The sequence below is a fragment of the Thermobia domestica genome, chromosome 13, assembly GCF_964235325.1.
Source record: "Thermobia domestica chromosome 13, izTheDome1.hap1.1, whole genome shotgun sequence".
In the NCBI taxonomy this organism is placed as follows: domain Eukaryota; kingdom Metazoa; phylum Arthropoda; class Insecta; order Zygentoma; family Lepismatidae; genus Thermobia; species Thermobia domestica.
The window spans coordinates 94,105,709-94,119,836 of record NC_137466.1 but is presented as its reverse complement, the minus strand read 5'-3'; the positions used below and the strand labels follow the sequence as shown (position 1 = coordinate 94,119,836).

Below are 14,128 nucleotides of genomic sequence, written 5' to 3'. Positions count from 1 at the left end.
CAACAGTAATAAAACAACTTATATAGATGAACGAGACGGCGCATATCTAAGGTAACTTAATATCCATAGTATTATGTACATTATACATATGTCCATAGTATTCTTAATGTCCATAAGATTAACCATAGTATTATGCATTTTGGATAAATAAAAAAATTTACAAGAAATCGAAAATTTATTTTTTAATACAGGCTTTATTTCGAAAAAGTGCTAAGATAAATATGGTATCCAATAAGTTAGATGGTTGCTGAAAAAAAAATCATAAGGAATGTTTTAAAATGATAGTTGCTTTCTTTTACATCAACGTAAACATTACAGTGATAATACGTATTTGGTATTTGTAATTACAACAATTTTGAGCAGTATTACAAATCTTGCCTATGTTGATCATATCTCAGGAACGGTTTTCCAAGGGAGTCAAAAGACCTATTTAAAGGGGCAAAAGACCAATTCAAAGGAGGGGGGGGGGAAAGGGCCGTTCCTTAGTTGGGTAAAAGACTGATTCCAAGGGCCAAAAAGACTGATACATAAGCAAATACAAACTTTGATGCACATGTACGCATATCATATAAAACAATTATGTAAGCACATATCCTTAATAAGTACCGTACATAAACTACTCTAATACCATAGCTCTAATACTATAGTATTTCATATAAATATATAAAGTACTATAGTATTTGAGACCAAATTAGTACCTTTTGACATGTATTTCCAAGAAGTGAACAATTTTCTAGAGGCCTCTAGAGAATTGCCTCTGCTGTGGGAGACCATTTCCACCTGTATATTTATTGATTCATTATTTGAATTTGCCGTTCATAAACATTATTATCAGACGTTCTCTTTTATCTGGACATGCCCTTTTCCAGACCCTAAAAATTCCCACTTTGCCATTAAGAAATTTATGGAGTTAATTTTTTGTAAAATTTATTTATTTTTCTTTTAGTACGAATGAGAGCGTGTTAAAAAATTATATGGAAGAAAGATCAATTTTAGAGGTTATTGCAGAGGAAGAGAAACAGGTTGGGACATTGGCTAAGTAGGAACGTGCTAGAAGGCATGGTGGCAAGTAAGAGAGAGAGAGGGGGCGAAGGAGGCTATAATTGGTGGAAGATATCAAAACAGAAAAATCGGACGTGAAGACGAAGAGGTTAGTTAAGACATAAAGCATGAAACATTTCAGTTGCGAATAGCAGAACACCTATAATGATGACTATATGATCATTAGCATAACTAGGATATTTTGTTAGGGGGTCGGTATGGGTCAGAATCATTCAATGACTACATTTTCAGCCTGTGATTCAATGGTATTCTAGGGGGCACAGTGTTTTAGGAGACTCTGGCTACTTCGGGACCCCTTCAATTACTCCTATACATATGGTAAACCATATGTGGCTCTTGAGGGAGGTCACATTGGTAAAAATTATTGTTTTATCGCTTTCAGTAGGAACATACATATTTACTTCCATAATATATTTCAGTGTAGAACTTTTGAAATGACCCTCGTATTAAGTACCATAGTATATCAGAGCAAATCAGTATATTTTGACATATATTTCTAAGAACTGAACACCATTCGAAAACTCAGAGGGAGGCAACTCTCCCCTTTGCCCCCATCGCGGGTAGTCATCCTATAACCTAACGGAAGAAGATGTAAAAATTTAGACCTACTAATAGTTGAATACAGCTTGTAGCTATAAACTGCTAATTCCCTTAACTTGTAGAGTTTTTTTTTTTACCCATGTGACTTCCCTAAAGGGCCAGCACTGCGTAACCCTATATTTACCTAGCTTAGCCCACAGTTCATATACGTGGAACATTAAAGTAAATCTTTCATTTCACTATGAATAAGACTTCAGAGTCTTATAAAGTGAAACATACTGCTTTGTATATTACATCACACGTCCCAATGTGTAATTTTAGAATTTACTACTTGCAAAGATTCCCAGCTCAGTATTCATGAGTTAGCAACAGTGCATTTGTAACTTGAGACTACCAATTAAAGGCGATTATGTAACAACGGAACGCGCAACATTATGTTTTTCACGGTATGTTGGTAAATATTTCAGAATATATTCATTTTTCCTCCTTCTTTTTACGTAGTTAGCAATCACTTTGCTCATTTTTTAAAATAACCCTTTCTTTAAAAGCAAAAATTCCCACAGGATTAATAAATGTTGTAGGTGAAGCGATTACCTAATGGTAGGTTGTCTTAGAAAAACCGCAAGAATAAAACCACTATAATCCCACATCACTATGATACTGCCATCTTGAAAGTAAAGCGTGAAATTAATGGAAAACAACATAAATGATTATCATCTGCAAACGCTTAAAAACAAGGAACTTTTTAAAAACTTGAAGGTGGAAATCACTAATTAGTCCTTCATACTGAGATTATTTTTACTTTAATTACGTCTACATGAAAGGGTCAAGGGTGATGAACTTGCATGTTTGTTTGATGTTTATGATAGACGAAGGCCAGTATTTTTCCACCCTCATAACTATTTGCATTTTGCGATCAAAATTTATAGCTTTATTTTAAGTGAGAGCAATTTGTGTGGTGGATATTGTAGCTGAAAATATTACATGATTTACACGATTGACCTTCATTTCACCTATGTCAAATTTGGGACTAAAAATTAATTCAATAAGATTGACAAGTAAGCATTATCACATTTTTCACTACAGTACAGAAACATATGCAAGGGTGAGTCCTGGGGGATCCGGATATCCCTTCTCCCCAAAATCCTGACTTTTCTGTAATTTTAGCGGTGACTTTTACAAATTTTAATATAATTTATTCTCATATTGAATTTCCCTCGAAAAGCTTTGGACCCCCCTCTGAAATAAGTGAAATTCACTTTCCGTGGAAACCAAGAACTTATGCACTGCACTGGATATGACTTCATAGCCGCATAAAACGTGTTGAAAATAGCTGTTACTGTGTTACATTAGAAAATGTTCTGTGAAGCATTTCCGTAAAACATAAATTATTACTTCAAACAGTATTATTCAACTGATTTTAAGTAGTGGCTTTTTGTAATTCACCTGTACACAGTGGCATATTTACGATTTTGTTTCGGGAGGGGCTTTACTAACTTTCGGGGGGGGCTTTGCCTGAAATTGTGAAAATTCTGCAAGATATTTCATATACTTTACTATAGTACAGCGTTTCCCAACCTTTTTCAACTTGCGGCACACTACAGGTGTAACTTGAATTCTCGCGGCACACCCATATATATATATATATATATATATATATATATATATATATATATATATATATATATATATATATATATATATATATATATAATAACCGTGGTATTTTAATGTGATTACTAATTTCCTTCTTACAGAGAAGAAAGCTCGATCACTGATTTTCCCCCGTGCTAAATCATTATACTTATTTTTCATATTAATTTTAAAATAGAAAACAATAGCAATGAAATATAGAACTCGGGTTTTTAAAAATCCACTTTCTCTTTCGAAAACTGTATCTAACCTCTAACTAAAAGGGAAGATCACTAAATAACGAACAAATAAACAAATCTCCTATACTTTTAAAACACAAATGTAGGTAATTTGTATGCATGCTTGCTTTGTTGAATTTATTGAATGATATGTTAAAATTTCAAGTTACGAAATAGTCTGCAACAACAAAGAAGTAATAATGGTCATGACAATGATAAATACGTTTTTCAACATTAAAAATGTACAGAAAAGTAACACAGTATGAAATTTAAAATTGTAGATTTATAGTAGAGGTTCATAGTAATGTGAAATATAAATATACATTTTCCCCTGTCTTGCAATTTGGTTCGTATAGAATTAATAATTTGTTTCGATTTTTTCGCGGCACACCAGCGGCCCATTCGCGGCACACCAGTGTGCCGCGGCACACCGGTTGGGAAACGCTGCTATAGTATGTAAAATTTCGGGGGGGGGGGCTTAAGCCCGGAAGCCCCCCCCCCCTAAATACGCCACTGCCTGCACACATTTGTTCTATTTTTGGATGTTATCCAGATAAACCATGTTATGAGAGTCGAAGTCGAAACTAAAACTTCATTTTACACAGCAAACTTGGTCAATCGGAAGCAGTGGCGTAAGAATTACGTTAAGGGGAGGATTGAAGCACTCAATTTCATTTCCTTCTAGGACAATAGAATTTTTGTATATACAGTAAACTCAGGAATATCCGACCTAATGGGTTGAGTTGAGTTGATTTTAGTTTAGCGTCCCTTTCAGCAGCGAGGCTATATGAGACGTGGACCTACTGATTAACGTGGAATCCGAACCACATGAGCTCCCGCCGGGAATCGAACCCGGGTCTCCCACGCCAAAGTATCCGACCTAATGGGACAGAAGGGCAGACCGGATAACCAAGAAAAAAACCGGATAAACCGGAGTTCTATAGTTACTTACTTCTTGCTCCACCCATATCATTAAAAACACACTTTATATTCCAAAAATCACTTTAGTTCATGCTTTCTGACCTCTTAATACAAAAACTACTTCATAAAATGTTTGTTATGTAGTATGCTGTACATTTTGAAAATTTATTACAGAGAAAGGTTGTCGAAGAATAAAAATATTGTAAGGTAAATATAAGATAAATTTCATAATGTCTATCTTGATCGTAGGGAACATAAAACAATGTACATTGTACTAAATACATACATAAAATTCTAAAATAAATAAAACATTAACACAAAACGTAGGTCTAATTCTTTAAAAAATACATTCTAATGATTAAACTTGTTTTACTCTTCATTACTAATTGGTTATACATGTGTGAAAATGTAGACCTAAAAGAGGCACAACTTACAGTTTTTGCTTTTTGGAAAGTCCTTAATACGAAAAAGTCGTTTTTGGAAAGTCTTTAATATGAAAAAGTCCTAATAAATCTTTTAGAATAATTTCTTTTCCCTGACAAAGTTGATTTTTATTTAGGTGTTAAGAAGTCTTGCAAATCGTTCCAAAAAAAAAAAAAAATCCTCGTTTTATTACGGAGTTTTTCTTTTCTTTCTTTACTTTTTTTCCCTTTACCGGATAGTACGGGGGCCGGATAATCGAAAGTCTGTATATCTTAATATATTTAATCTTATATATAAAAGAGAACGTACAAATCCTTTGTTCCCTCATCACGCTAATACGGCTGAACCAATTTCTTTCATTTTTGGGGGGTTATTAGGATTTGGACCCTAGATGGTTTTTATCATATCACTTTAATTTTTAATTACCAGTGTCTTGAGATAATTGACCATTCAAGTGTCCATAACGTACAAATCCTTTGTTAGTTCATCATAGGTATAAAAATAAACGTATTTATATGCAACCCGCATGACCGTGTCACTCGGCGGGTTAACATAAATGACAGGCGATATAATGTTAACATTAGTGCAATCTACTATGGTTTTTATCATATCACTTGAAAGCGAAAAAGTAAAAATTATCTAAGTAACAAAGTTTATTGCGTTCCGGGGTGACCGCAGCGAAGCGGGGCGGGTTAACATAAATGACAGGCGATATAATGTTAACATTTACTGCAATCTTCTATGGTTTTTATCATATCACTTGAAAGCGAAAAAGTAAAAATTATCTAAGTAACAAAGTTTATTGCGTTCCGGGGTGACCGCAGCGAAGCGGGGTGAACGCTGCTAGTACTGTATATCTTAATATATTTAATGTTTATTATTCCATAATAACTTGCTCAAGGGAGGAGGTTAAACCCCGAAACTTTTCCTTGCGGCTGCCATAGACGGATAGATTACTTAATATACTTGTAATTTAATGCATAATAGTAATAATATTAATACATAACATATAATGGAACTCCGTGACAAAGTGGGGCAATTGACCCTTCCTGTTTGCCTTCCTTAATTGGCGCTTTTGGTATAAGGGTGTAAATCAAAACAAGCAAATCAATCAACCGAAAGTAATACCCATCTTCATTTAAAGCCTCGTTTTTAGAGACCTTATAGAATAGATGGAAAAAAATGGAAAATTCCATGGCCTTGCCTTTTTCGTCATTCTTTAAAAATTCCCACATGAATATATTTTTTTGCGCCTGTTAAGTTCGTGTTTATTTATTTACATAAAACAGTCTTTAGATTTTTTTATTTAGTTATTTAAAATGCTGTAGCAATAATGAATAAGGTTAAGCTTTTAAAATCGTGGGAAATAAAACTGTGCGATCTTCGATTTCGTCTAAAAGAGCATCTATATTTACAATCAATCACTTTTCTTTCCTCACATTAATAAAATATGTGTGTAGAAATGATTATACAATACTTTTTTTTTCTCGTCTTTCCTTTTCGTTTTTGGTTTATATTTATCTTCGAGGCAGTATAATAGAATATAAAGTCACGCATATGGGTTGCAACTTAGGATGGTTTCATAATCTTAAACAGCATACATAATGATCTTTTTCCAACTTTAATGTATGTGGCTATAAATGTGAGAACATAAGCAAGATAAATCATATATAGACAGTATGGTTAAATGAAATATTATCGATCTTGAACTTCACACTGAATGTTTAAAACCACTTCGTGGCTAAATGAATAAACGTTAAACTTTTGGTACGCGGAATCCATATTTGATTTCTCGGAAGAAATATGTGTGGTTCAGACACATGTTAACCTTAAGGACTACATTTCATAGATTTTATGCTAATTTTTGGGACATTAGTCTTGTACATCAAAAAAATGTCTTGTTTCGGAAACGAGGCGAGAATATTTTCAAATGCGAAGAAAACGAGAACTGACCCAACTTTCGCTCGCGACACAAGGTTATCCAAGTATTAAATCTCAAACACTGTTTTAGTATTACGTGATTTATAGTATAAAAAGCTATAAATGGGTTATATGAACATAAAGAGAAGCATTTATCAACATTTGAAGACACATAAATTTGATTTGATTTGAATTTAGAGTCTCCTGGGAATCGAACGCGGGTCTCCCGTGCCAAAGGCGCGTGTGCTATCCGCTTAACCACGAGGGAGCTCGAACACACACAGGTCATACAGAATGCTCGTATACTCCAATAACAAATATGGTTTGAATGTTACTATGTTACACCCTGTGTGGATCGCTCGTGACGCGAAAGGATTTTGATAGTTTCCTTATGAAATAATTAAGAAAGAACGAAATTAAAACAGATCATGAATTTTGTACATATATTTACAAAACGAATTTTCTTTTTAGTTTAGCGTCCCTTTTAGCAGCGAGGCTATATGAGACGTAAACCTAGAGCCTAACATGTGATCCTAACCATATGAGCTCCCGCCGGGAATCGAACCCAAGCCTCTCACAGCAAAGGCACGTACGCTAACCGCTTTGCTACGAGGAAGCTCAATTTGCAAAACGGGACGAGATGAGGAAAGTTTTTCGAGAGCTGAGATGAGATTATTCCAGAATCTAGACAAGACACTCCTCTAGAGACGAGACTAGAAATAATGTCCGGCAAATCTCACTAACACGTTGTTGTCCACCACAAACTGACAGGCGCAGGAATACGTCGCACCACAGCGTGCCTCGCGTCCTTCAACACTAAGCTACCGTGACATCCTATTGTCTGTTTCGAGGGCATCATTCAATTTTCCCTGTACCAATGAATGAGTCAAGTGATTTAATCACTTCTGGTTTCAGTAGAAGCGCAAGGTTCCAAAAGTGCATTATCGGTTCCAAATACTATGGGTAGTCATAGAATTCACATTTATTTTCATTCAGTACGTGTTCTTACGTTGATTACCTTTGATGTGTTTATTCTTTGAAGTTTCTGGTTTCAAAAATGTAGACAAAATATTCTATTCCCTCTTTCTCTTTCAGTATAATACTTACAGACCAACTCAAAACACAATAATTGTAAGCGCATATGCAATACATTTCTTTGGAAAGCACCGAAAACAATTGGTCCCGGAAGAATGTCATGCTTGACCCATCCGTTGTGGCTTAAGTCCTATGTGAAATATATTTCTCTGGAACTCACAGGAAACAAAATGATACCCCAAGCACAGTCAATGCTTGGTTCATCCATTGTATCTTAAATTCTATAAGCAGCACACCTATTTAGAACCCACCGGGAGCAAATAATACCGGAAGTACAGACAAAAGTACATCACGGTTAACCCATCAATCCGTATCGTAAGTTCCGTATGCAGCATATGTATTTGGGACCCACCAGAAACAAATTATGCTGGAAGTATTGGTGTAAGTAGGTCATGATCTACCCACTCATTAAGATCAAATTCTCCCCAGTTCCTTTTCTCATTTATTCTTCACTGTATTTATTACATCCATTTTTAATCGAATTTAGTTGTTCTACATAAAGTGTAGAGGTATGCTGAAAGAAACAACTTAATAAATAAATAAATAATTATAATCAAAAGAACTATTCGCTTATTTGAACTTACTCATTGACAAGACTAACGCTGGCTTCAACACCTTTTTGAGCATTATCTCCCTTCTCCAGTGTTTCGTTGGTCGTCGTAAAGAACTCATTGTGTAAACCAGCAGGAGAATTCTCAACCACGACAATCTTGTTCTCGAACAGCAGTTCTTGTAATTCCAAACGCTCCAATATCCTCGAAATAGCCACATTAGCAGCTTCGTTCAACTGTTTAGGTGATAAAGGTGGCACAACAACCTGTGGTCTTGGTGGAGGTCGAAGAACTCCGTTGTTTGGTCTGTCAAGGCCAGGAGGAACCTCTGAAATGGCAAAGGTTGGAAGTAATTAGTATTTATACTTTGATTTCATTTTAGTAGTTCTACCTTTGTGTACTGGACAACAAATGCAGCTTCGACACAATAAATTAATGTAAATTCTTCAATATTATATTGGCGTTAATGAAACAGAAGTCTAAAGATGAGACGTATATTAATCGATAAATCTCATTGAGCTGAACAAAATACTAGGAATGAATGAAATAATTATGCGTAATTTTCGAAAAAAATCGATAAAAATTATTTTTTGTAAACCTAAAAATTGATGCTGGCACGGCACCTATTATAAAATGAAACTGATGCTGAAGTAATCAATCTTCAAACATTTCATTATGACATTAACAAAATGGCAGTACATAATATGGCTCATAATATATAAGCTCAAACAATTATCAATTCTTACACTTTAATTAATGTGTAAGTATAATAATGTTCAAAGATAAAAAATGTATGAATCGATAAGACATGTTGGGTGAACAAAATGAGAAAGTTAAGGCTAAATTTTCATGCGTGGTTACGAAAAAATCGAGAAAAACGAATTCTCATGGAGGTAAAAATATGTCGTAAATTGCTAATAATGGATAATTTTTATTCTGCTAGTAAAGATTCTTCATTTATTTATTTGTTTACTTACTATATACATATGTGTAAAAATACACTGTATTACGAAACACATTGTATCAATTGTCGTTGATCTTTCACTAATGGTGATACATACTGCTAACAGAGACACATGTTCTCCTAAAGTGATACATACACACTACGTATAATCTGCATTCTGAGTTATGTACTTTATTTATTTATTTAACAACCACCAGATACAGCTCAGAGGCCATTTTACACTGGATATCTAACAACAACAACAACAACAATGGAAAGGATTTGGGAAGGCATCGGCCAGGGCCTGTTTAGTAGGTACCATCCCGGCATTTGCCTGGTAGAACTGAGGGAAACCCTGGAAAACCCCAGTCAGGATGGTCGGCAGCGGGAATCGAATCCACGACCTCCCGAATGCGAAGCTAACGCTCTACCACTTGAGATACTTTCCTTAATATGAACATTTCCATACTCTAACCTCGATTCTGCAAGTCTATTCATGACCGAATGGCTAATGGTATTCGTAACCCATTGGTGCTACTTCTTGCCGCTACTTCCCTCGGATAGAAATCCGAGTAGTGATTTGGAGAGTATCCTAGTTTAAACTAGAGTTCTCTCATGGCTAAAGAGTATAAGTTGTAGATACACAGCTCATATACCCTCGGTGCTGAAAATTGATGCTTAGTTCCACAATCAATCAATTCTACAAATCGATTTATATCTTATTCCTTAAGTATTTACTTCTATTCCTTAGATGTATTCTGGTAGTTCTTTTAAGTACAATGGCGTACAAACTTTTGCAAATTATTTACATTTTTATATGTTATCTGCTTGTCTTCAATTTTGCGCCAATCGTCTTTGTGGTTAGATCTTATACTCCACTCGTCATTTTTCATAAAATAGATGATTTTGTTACCAAACATTATCGCACTATTGATTTGGTGTGAGAGAAATACGTCCTCAGTTTGATTTATTATTATGAGGGGCGTACTATAATGATTTGCACTTTCTTTTCTCGTTACGGGTACTGTGAACTACTGAACTTGGAAAGGCAATCACAGGCATCTAGGAATTTCATCTACCAATTAGGAGTGCAACTGACAACTGGGATGACAGCAACGTCCTGTGCAGCCCATTACTTGAGCTCCTGTGACTATTACTACGGATAACACGGAAACTGATTATGGAGAACAGCGTTGGACGTCGTGATTCCTGCGGAAAGATACGTGGGAGCTGCTGAAATCCATAGCCGATTTGTGACAGTTGTGGAGAACATGTGCTATCGTAGAAACCAGTGTACAACTGAGTAGAAGGATGGAAAGTGGGTAGTATTCGACGAAAAAGAGGATTAGTTCTGGAAAGAAAGTAACAGTGACAACACCAGACATCATCGCCATCAGTACCGGATAAGCTAAACAAGCCATAGCTTAGAGTTCTCGCTTGGGGGCTCAAAAATTTGAAGAAAAAACTGATTGTAATGTAATTTCCAAGTAACAAGAAAAAACAAATAAGATAAAACGCACACACAACAACGGTGTTTTGTATTGTTATGAACTAGGCTCTTATGAAGCAAGTAATAGGGCTCTATTTCTCAGTCCCCCTTGTAACGGGGACCCTGTTATCCAGCCCCGTGTATAATGAAGCCCCCATTTGCCAGCCCTGCTTGTAATGGATCCTTGTTTCCATGTGGATATCCATGTGATCCATAAATTAGCATACAGCATATATTCAAACCTAAAAAACAGTGACATCTTGTCACTAAAAAAGAAATCTTGATATATAAAGGGCTTCTAAAGCTTGACGTATAAAGGGTCCCTTTCAATAGCTTAGGGCGCCATCAAAACTAAATCCGGCACTGCTCGCCATGGTAGAGACGACCATTCAAGAGAACAAATATATCACACTCTTTGAAGTAGAGGCTGCTATCTGTCATAGCAACAACCAGCAACGCCACGCAGCACATCATGCACAATCACTTACAGGTGGGGAAGGTCAATGCAAGATGGGTTCCAAAACTCTTGAATACAGAGAAAAAAACAATGCCGTGTAGATGTGTGCAGGGAACTTTTGGAACGCCATGGTCATGATCTCGAAGATTTCATGTCTAGGATTGTGACTGGTAATGGCGTGGTTCCATTATCCTGAGCGATTGGCTGGAAGGCGAAGCCACGATTAACAGTGCAGTATATGCGGAGACCCTGAGACGCTTAAGTCGTGCCATTCAAAGGAAGTGAATGGGAAAAAGAGCGAAAGTAAAATGAAATGAAATGAACTCTTTGAGTTTTACGGCCCACGGTTATGCCGGTTAGGCTAAAGGAGGCGGTGATGATGAGTAATGAATGAAATGGTGGAATGAAGAAAGTGGGAGGAAACGGGAGAGACCAGAGGAAACCCACGCATACGGTGTTTGTCCACCACAAAGAAGAGCGAAAGAAGTGATTCTACAACATGATAATGCACGTCCTCACACCAGCCGGAAAACCATTGCTGCCATTGATAAACTAAGGTTTAAAGTACTATCACACGCTCCCTACTTTCCGCACTTGACTCACATCGATTAACATCCGTTCAGAGCAATGAAAAAACCTCTGCGCGGTCGTCGCTTTGCAGATGCTCATGATCTTGAACAAGCTGTCCAAACATGAGTGTGCGGGAATCCAAACAATTAGTTCCAGGCTCTTCTGAAGCTGACACATCGCTGGCAAAAGTGCATAAATATAAAGGGAGATTATATTGATCAGTTGCTGTGTAACCTGTTTGAATATGTGTAAAAAAAATCATTATAGTATGCTCCTGGTATTATTATTACTCAAGCACTTTCTACACTTACTCAGTGATACCATCTATCACCCATCAGCGTTACTGAACTGATTTCGTTGTTACAATGTAGTCCCCTTGCTCGTATAGACCACTTCTGCGTATAGACCTATTGAAGACAAGAATGCTGATCTACATGCTAGTGGGTTCACATAAACCAGATAGGCACGATTTTTTAAAATTGTGAATTCTTTTTCAAAGTAGAAGTGAATCAGATGCTATAATTGCCGTGAATCGTGTCTTCAATTTATTGTGTTGAATTACAAATTTCAATAAATCTTGCTACATAAAAGAAAAATCTTGCTTGACTGATTAACGCCTAGACCAAACTGCTTCACTTAGAAACATGAAATTCAGAGAGTACATTCGATATATTGCGTCCCGTTAGCATTTTTTCTCGGGACACTGGACCACTTTTAAAACGAGACGTTTGATCACCCTAGTCTAGAACAGTAGATTAGTGAGATGTTTCAATTGTTTGTTTGCTAATTCATTTTTCATAAAGTTATGTGAAATATAAGCTTTATTTGAAATAAAATATGATAGCTTTATCATTTTCCTGTAGTTTAGCTGATAAAATTTAACCTTTTCACAAGATCAAAAATATTGATGGTTAAATATATCAATATTAATAATATACATATATCTATTTCTCTATCCTTTATCTAGTAAGAAATTTTCTTTTGTAACTATTCTCGTGTTTTAATTCTATGATTTTTTTAAATTTTTGCCAGTTTGGGCGAAACGAGAATCAGGCAAAATAAGTCTTCTTATTTCGCCTAAAAATAATGGGGACAATCTTCTTATTTATCTATCATAACTTATGAGGTAATTGGCTAGGCAATACAATGACTAAACTAAACAATGCGACACGTGTAAAATAGCCTTGTTAAAATTCTCCATTCTTCTTCCTTTTTTTTTTAACATTTGTCTTTTTCCATGTTTCATTTTAATAAGTTGCCATCATTTCACATCCACAATATTTCCTATTCTCTATGCTCTATCCCTCACATTCTATTGCATCTTGTCTTTCAGTTCAGAATTATTAAGAATATTGGCTGAAATACCTGTTCCTCGCGGAGGAAGAATAGAGTTATAGAAAACTCTATGAAAGACATATTTGAGCCCCTTTATGATATGGGCATTTACATTGCAGTGAAATTATAAAAACCCAGCGCAACCCAAGTGGTAACCATTTTAAAACGGTTCAGCTGGTCCATCCTTTTCGTCAGTTTATGAACACAAAATGGGAGATTAAAATATTATAGAAATTACTTCCTCGTTCCTTCCTTAGAAGCGGATTTTTTAAAACGTCGGTTCATTTGTCCAATTCTTTTTAATTAGGGGGGGCGCGGTGGCTCAGGGGTCGAGTGTTCACCTCCGGTGCTTGGGGTCCCTGGTTCGATCCCAGCGGACTTTGTGGTGGACAAACACCGTGCTCGTGGGTTTTCTCGGGGATCACCCGTTTCCTTCCACTTCTTCATTCCACCATTTCATTCATTTCTCATAATCACCGCCTCCTTTAGCCTAACCAGCATAACCGTGGGACGTAAAACTTAAAGATTTCATTTCATTTTCTTTTTAATGAGGAGTCTATATACTGAGTTTCATGTCCCTAACTTGAGGAGGTTCTGAAATACTTTATTATTATTATTATTATTATTATTATTATTATTATTATTTTTTTTTTTTTTTGCATAAATTTTCAAATTTCTTTACCACATCTCAAGAGGTGCATTTTAATTAAGGCGACATGATAAACACTAGATCAAGGTAGGCAGTTCGACGGTGAGGGGTAAAAATACAAACAAACAAGCATACAAACAATTTGCTTTATGTGTAAAATAAAAATGAGCTTTAAAATGAACGGATTAAAATGAAATTTATAGTTTTACGAAACATGGGTGTGCCAGTTAGACTAAAGAGGGATACTAAATTAAAGAATGGAATAGTTGATGAAATAAGAATATCGGAGAAAATGAGAACCC

The 14,128-nt window shown here is 35.7% G+C and overlaps 1 protein-coding gene across 1 annotated transcript in view; it reads right to left on the bottom strand.

The window, feature by feature from the left end:
* Window positions 1–14,128, bottom strand: part of LOC145668343 (salivary peroxidase/catechol oxidase-like) — a gene marked incomplete in the record, with an annotated part of 67,866 nt that overhangs the window by 31,468 nt on the left and 22,270 nt on the right. The window contains 1 exon segment of the mRNA XM_081736103.1: window positions 8,417–8,711. Coding sequence (XP_081592229.1) covers window positions 8,417–8,711 — 295 coding nt within the window.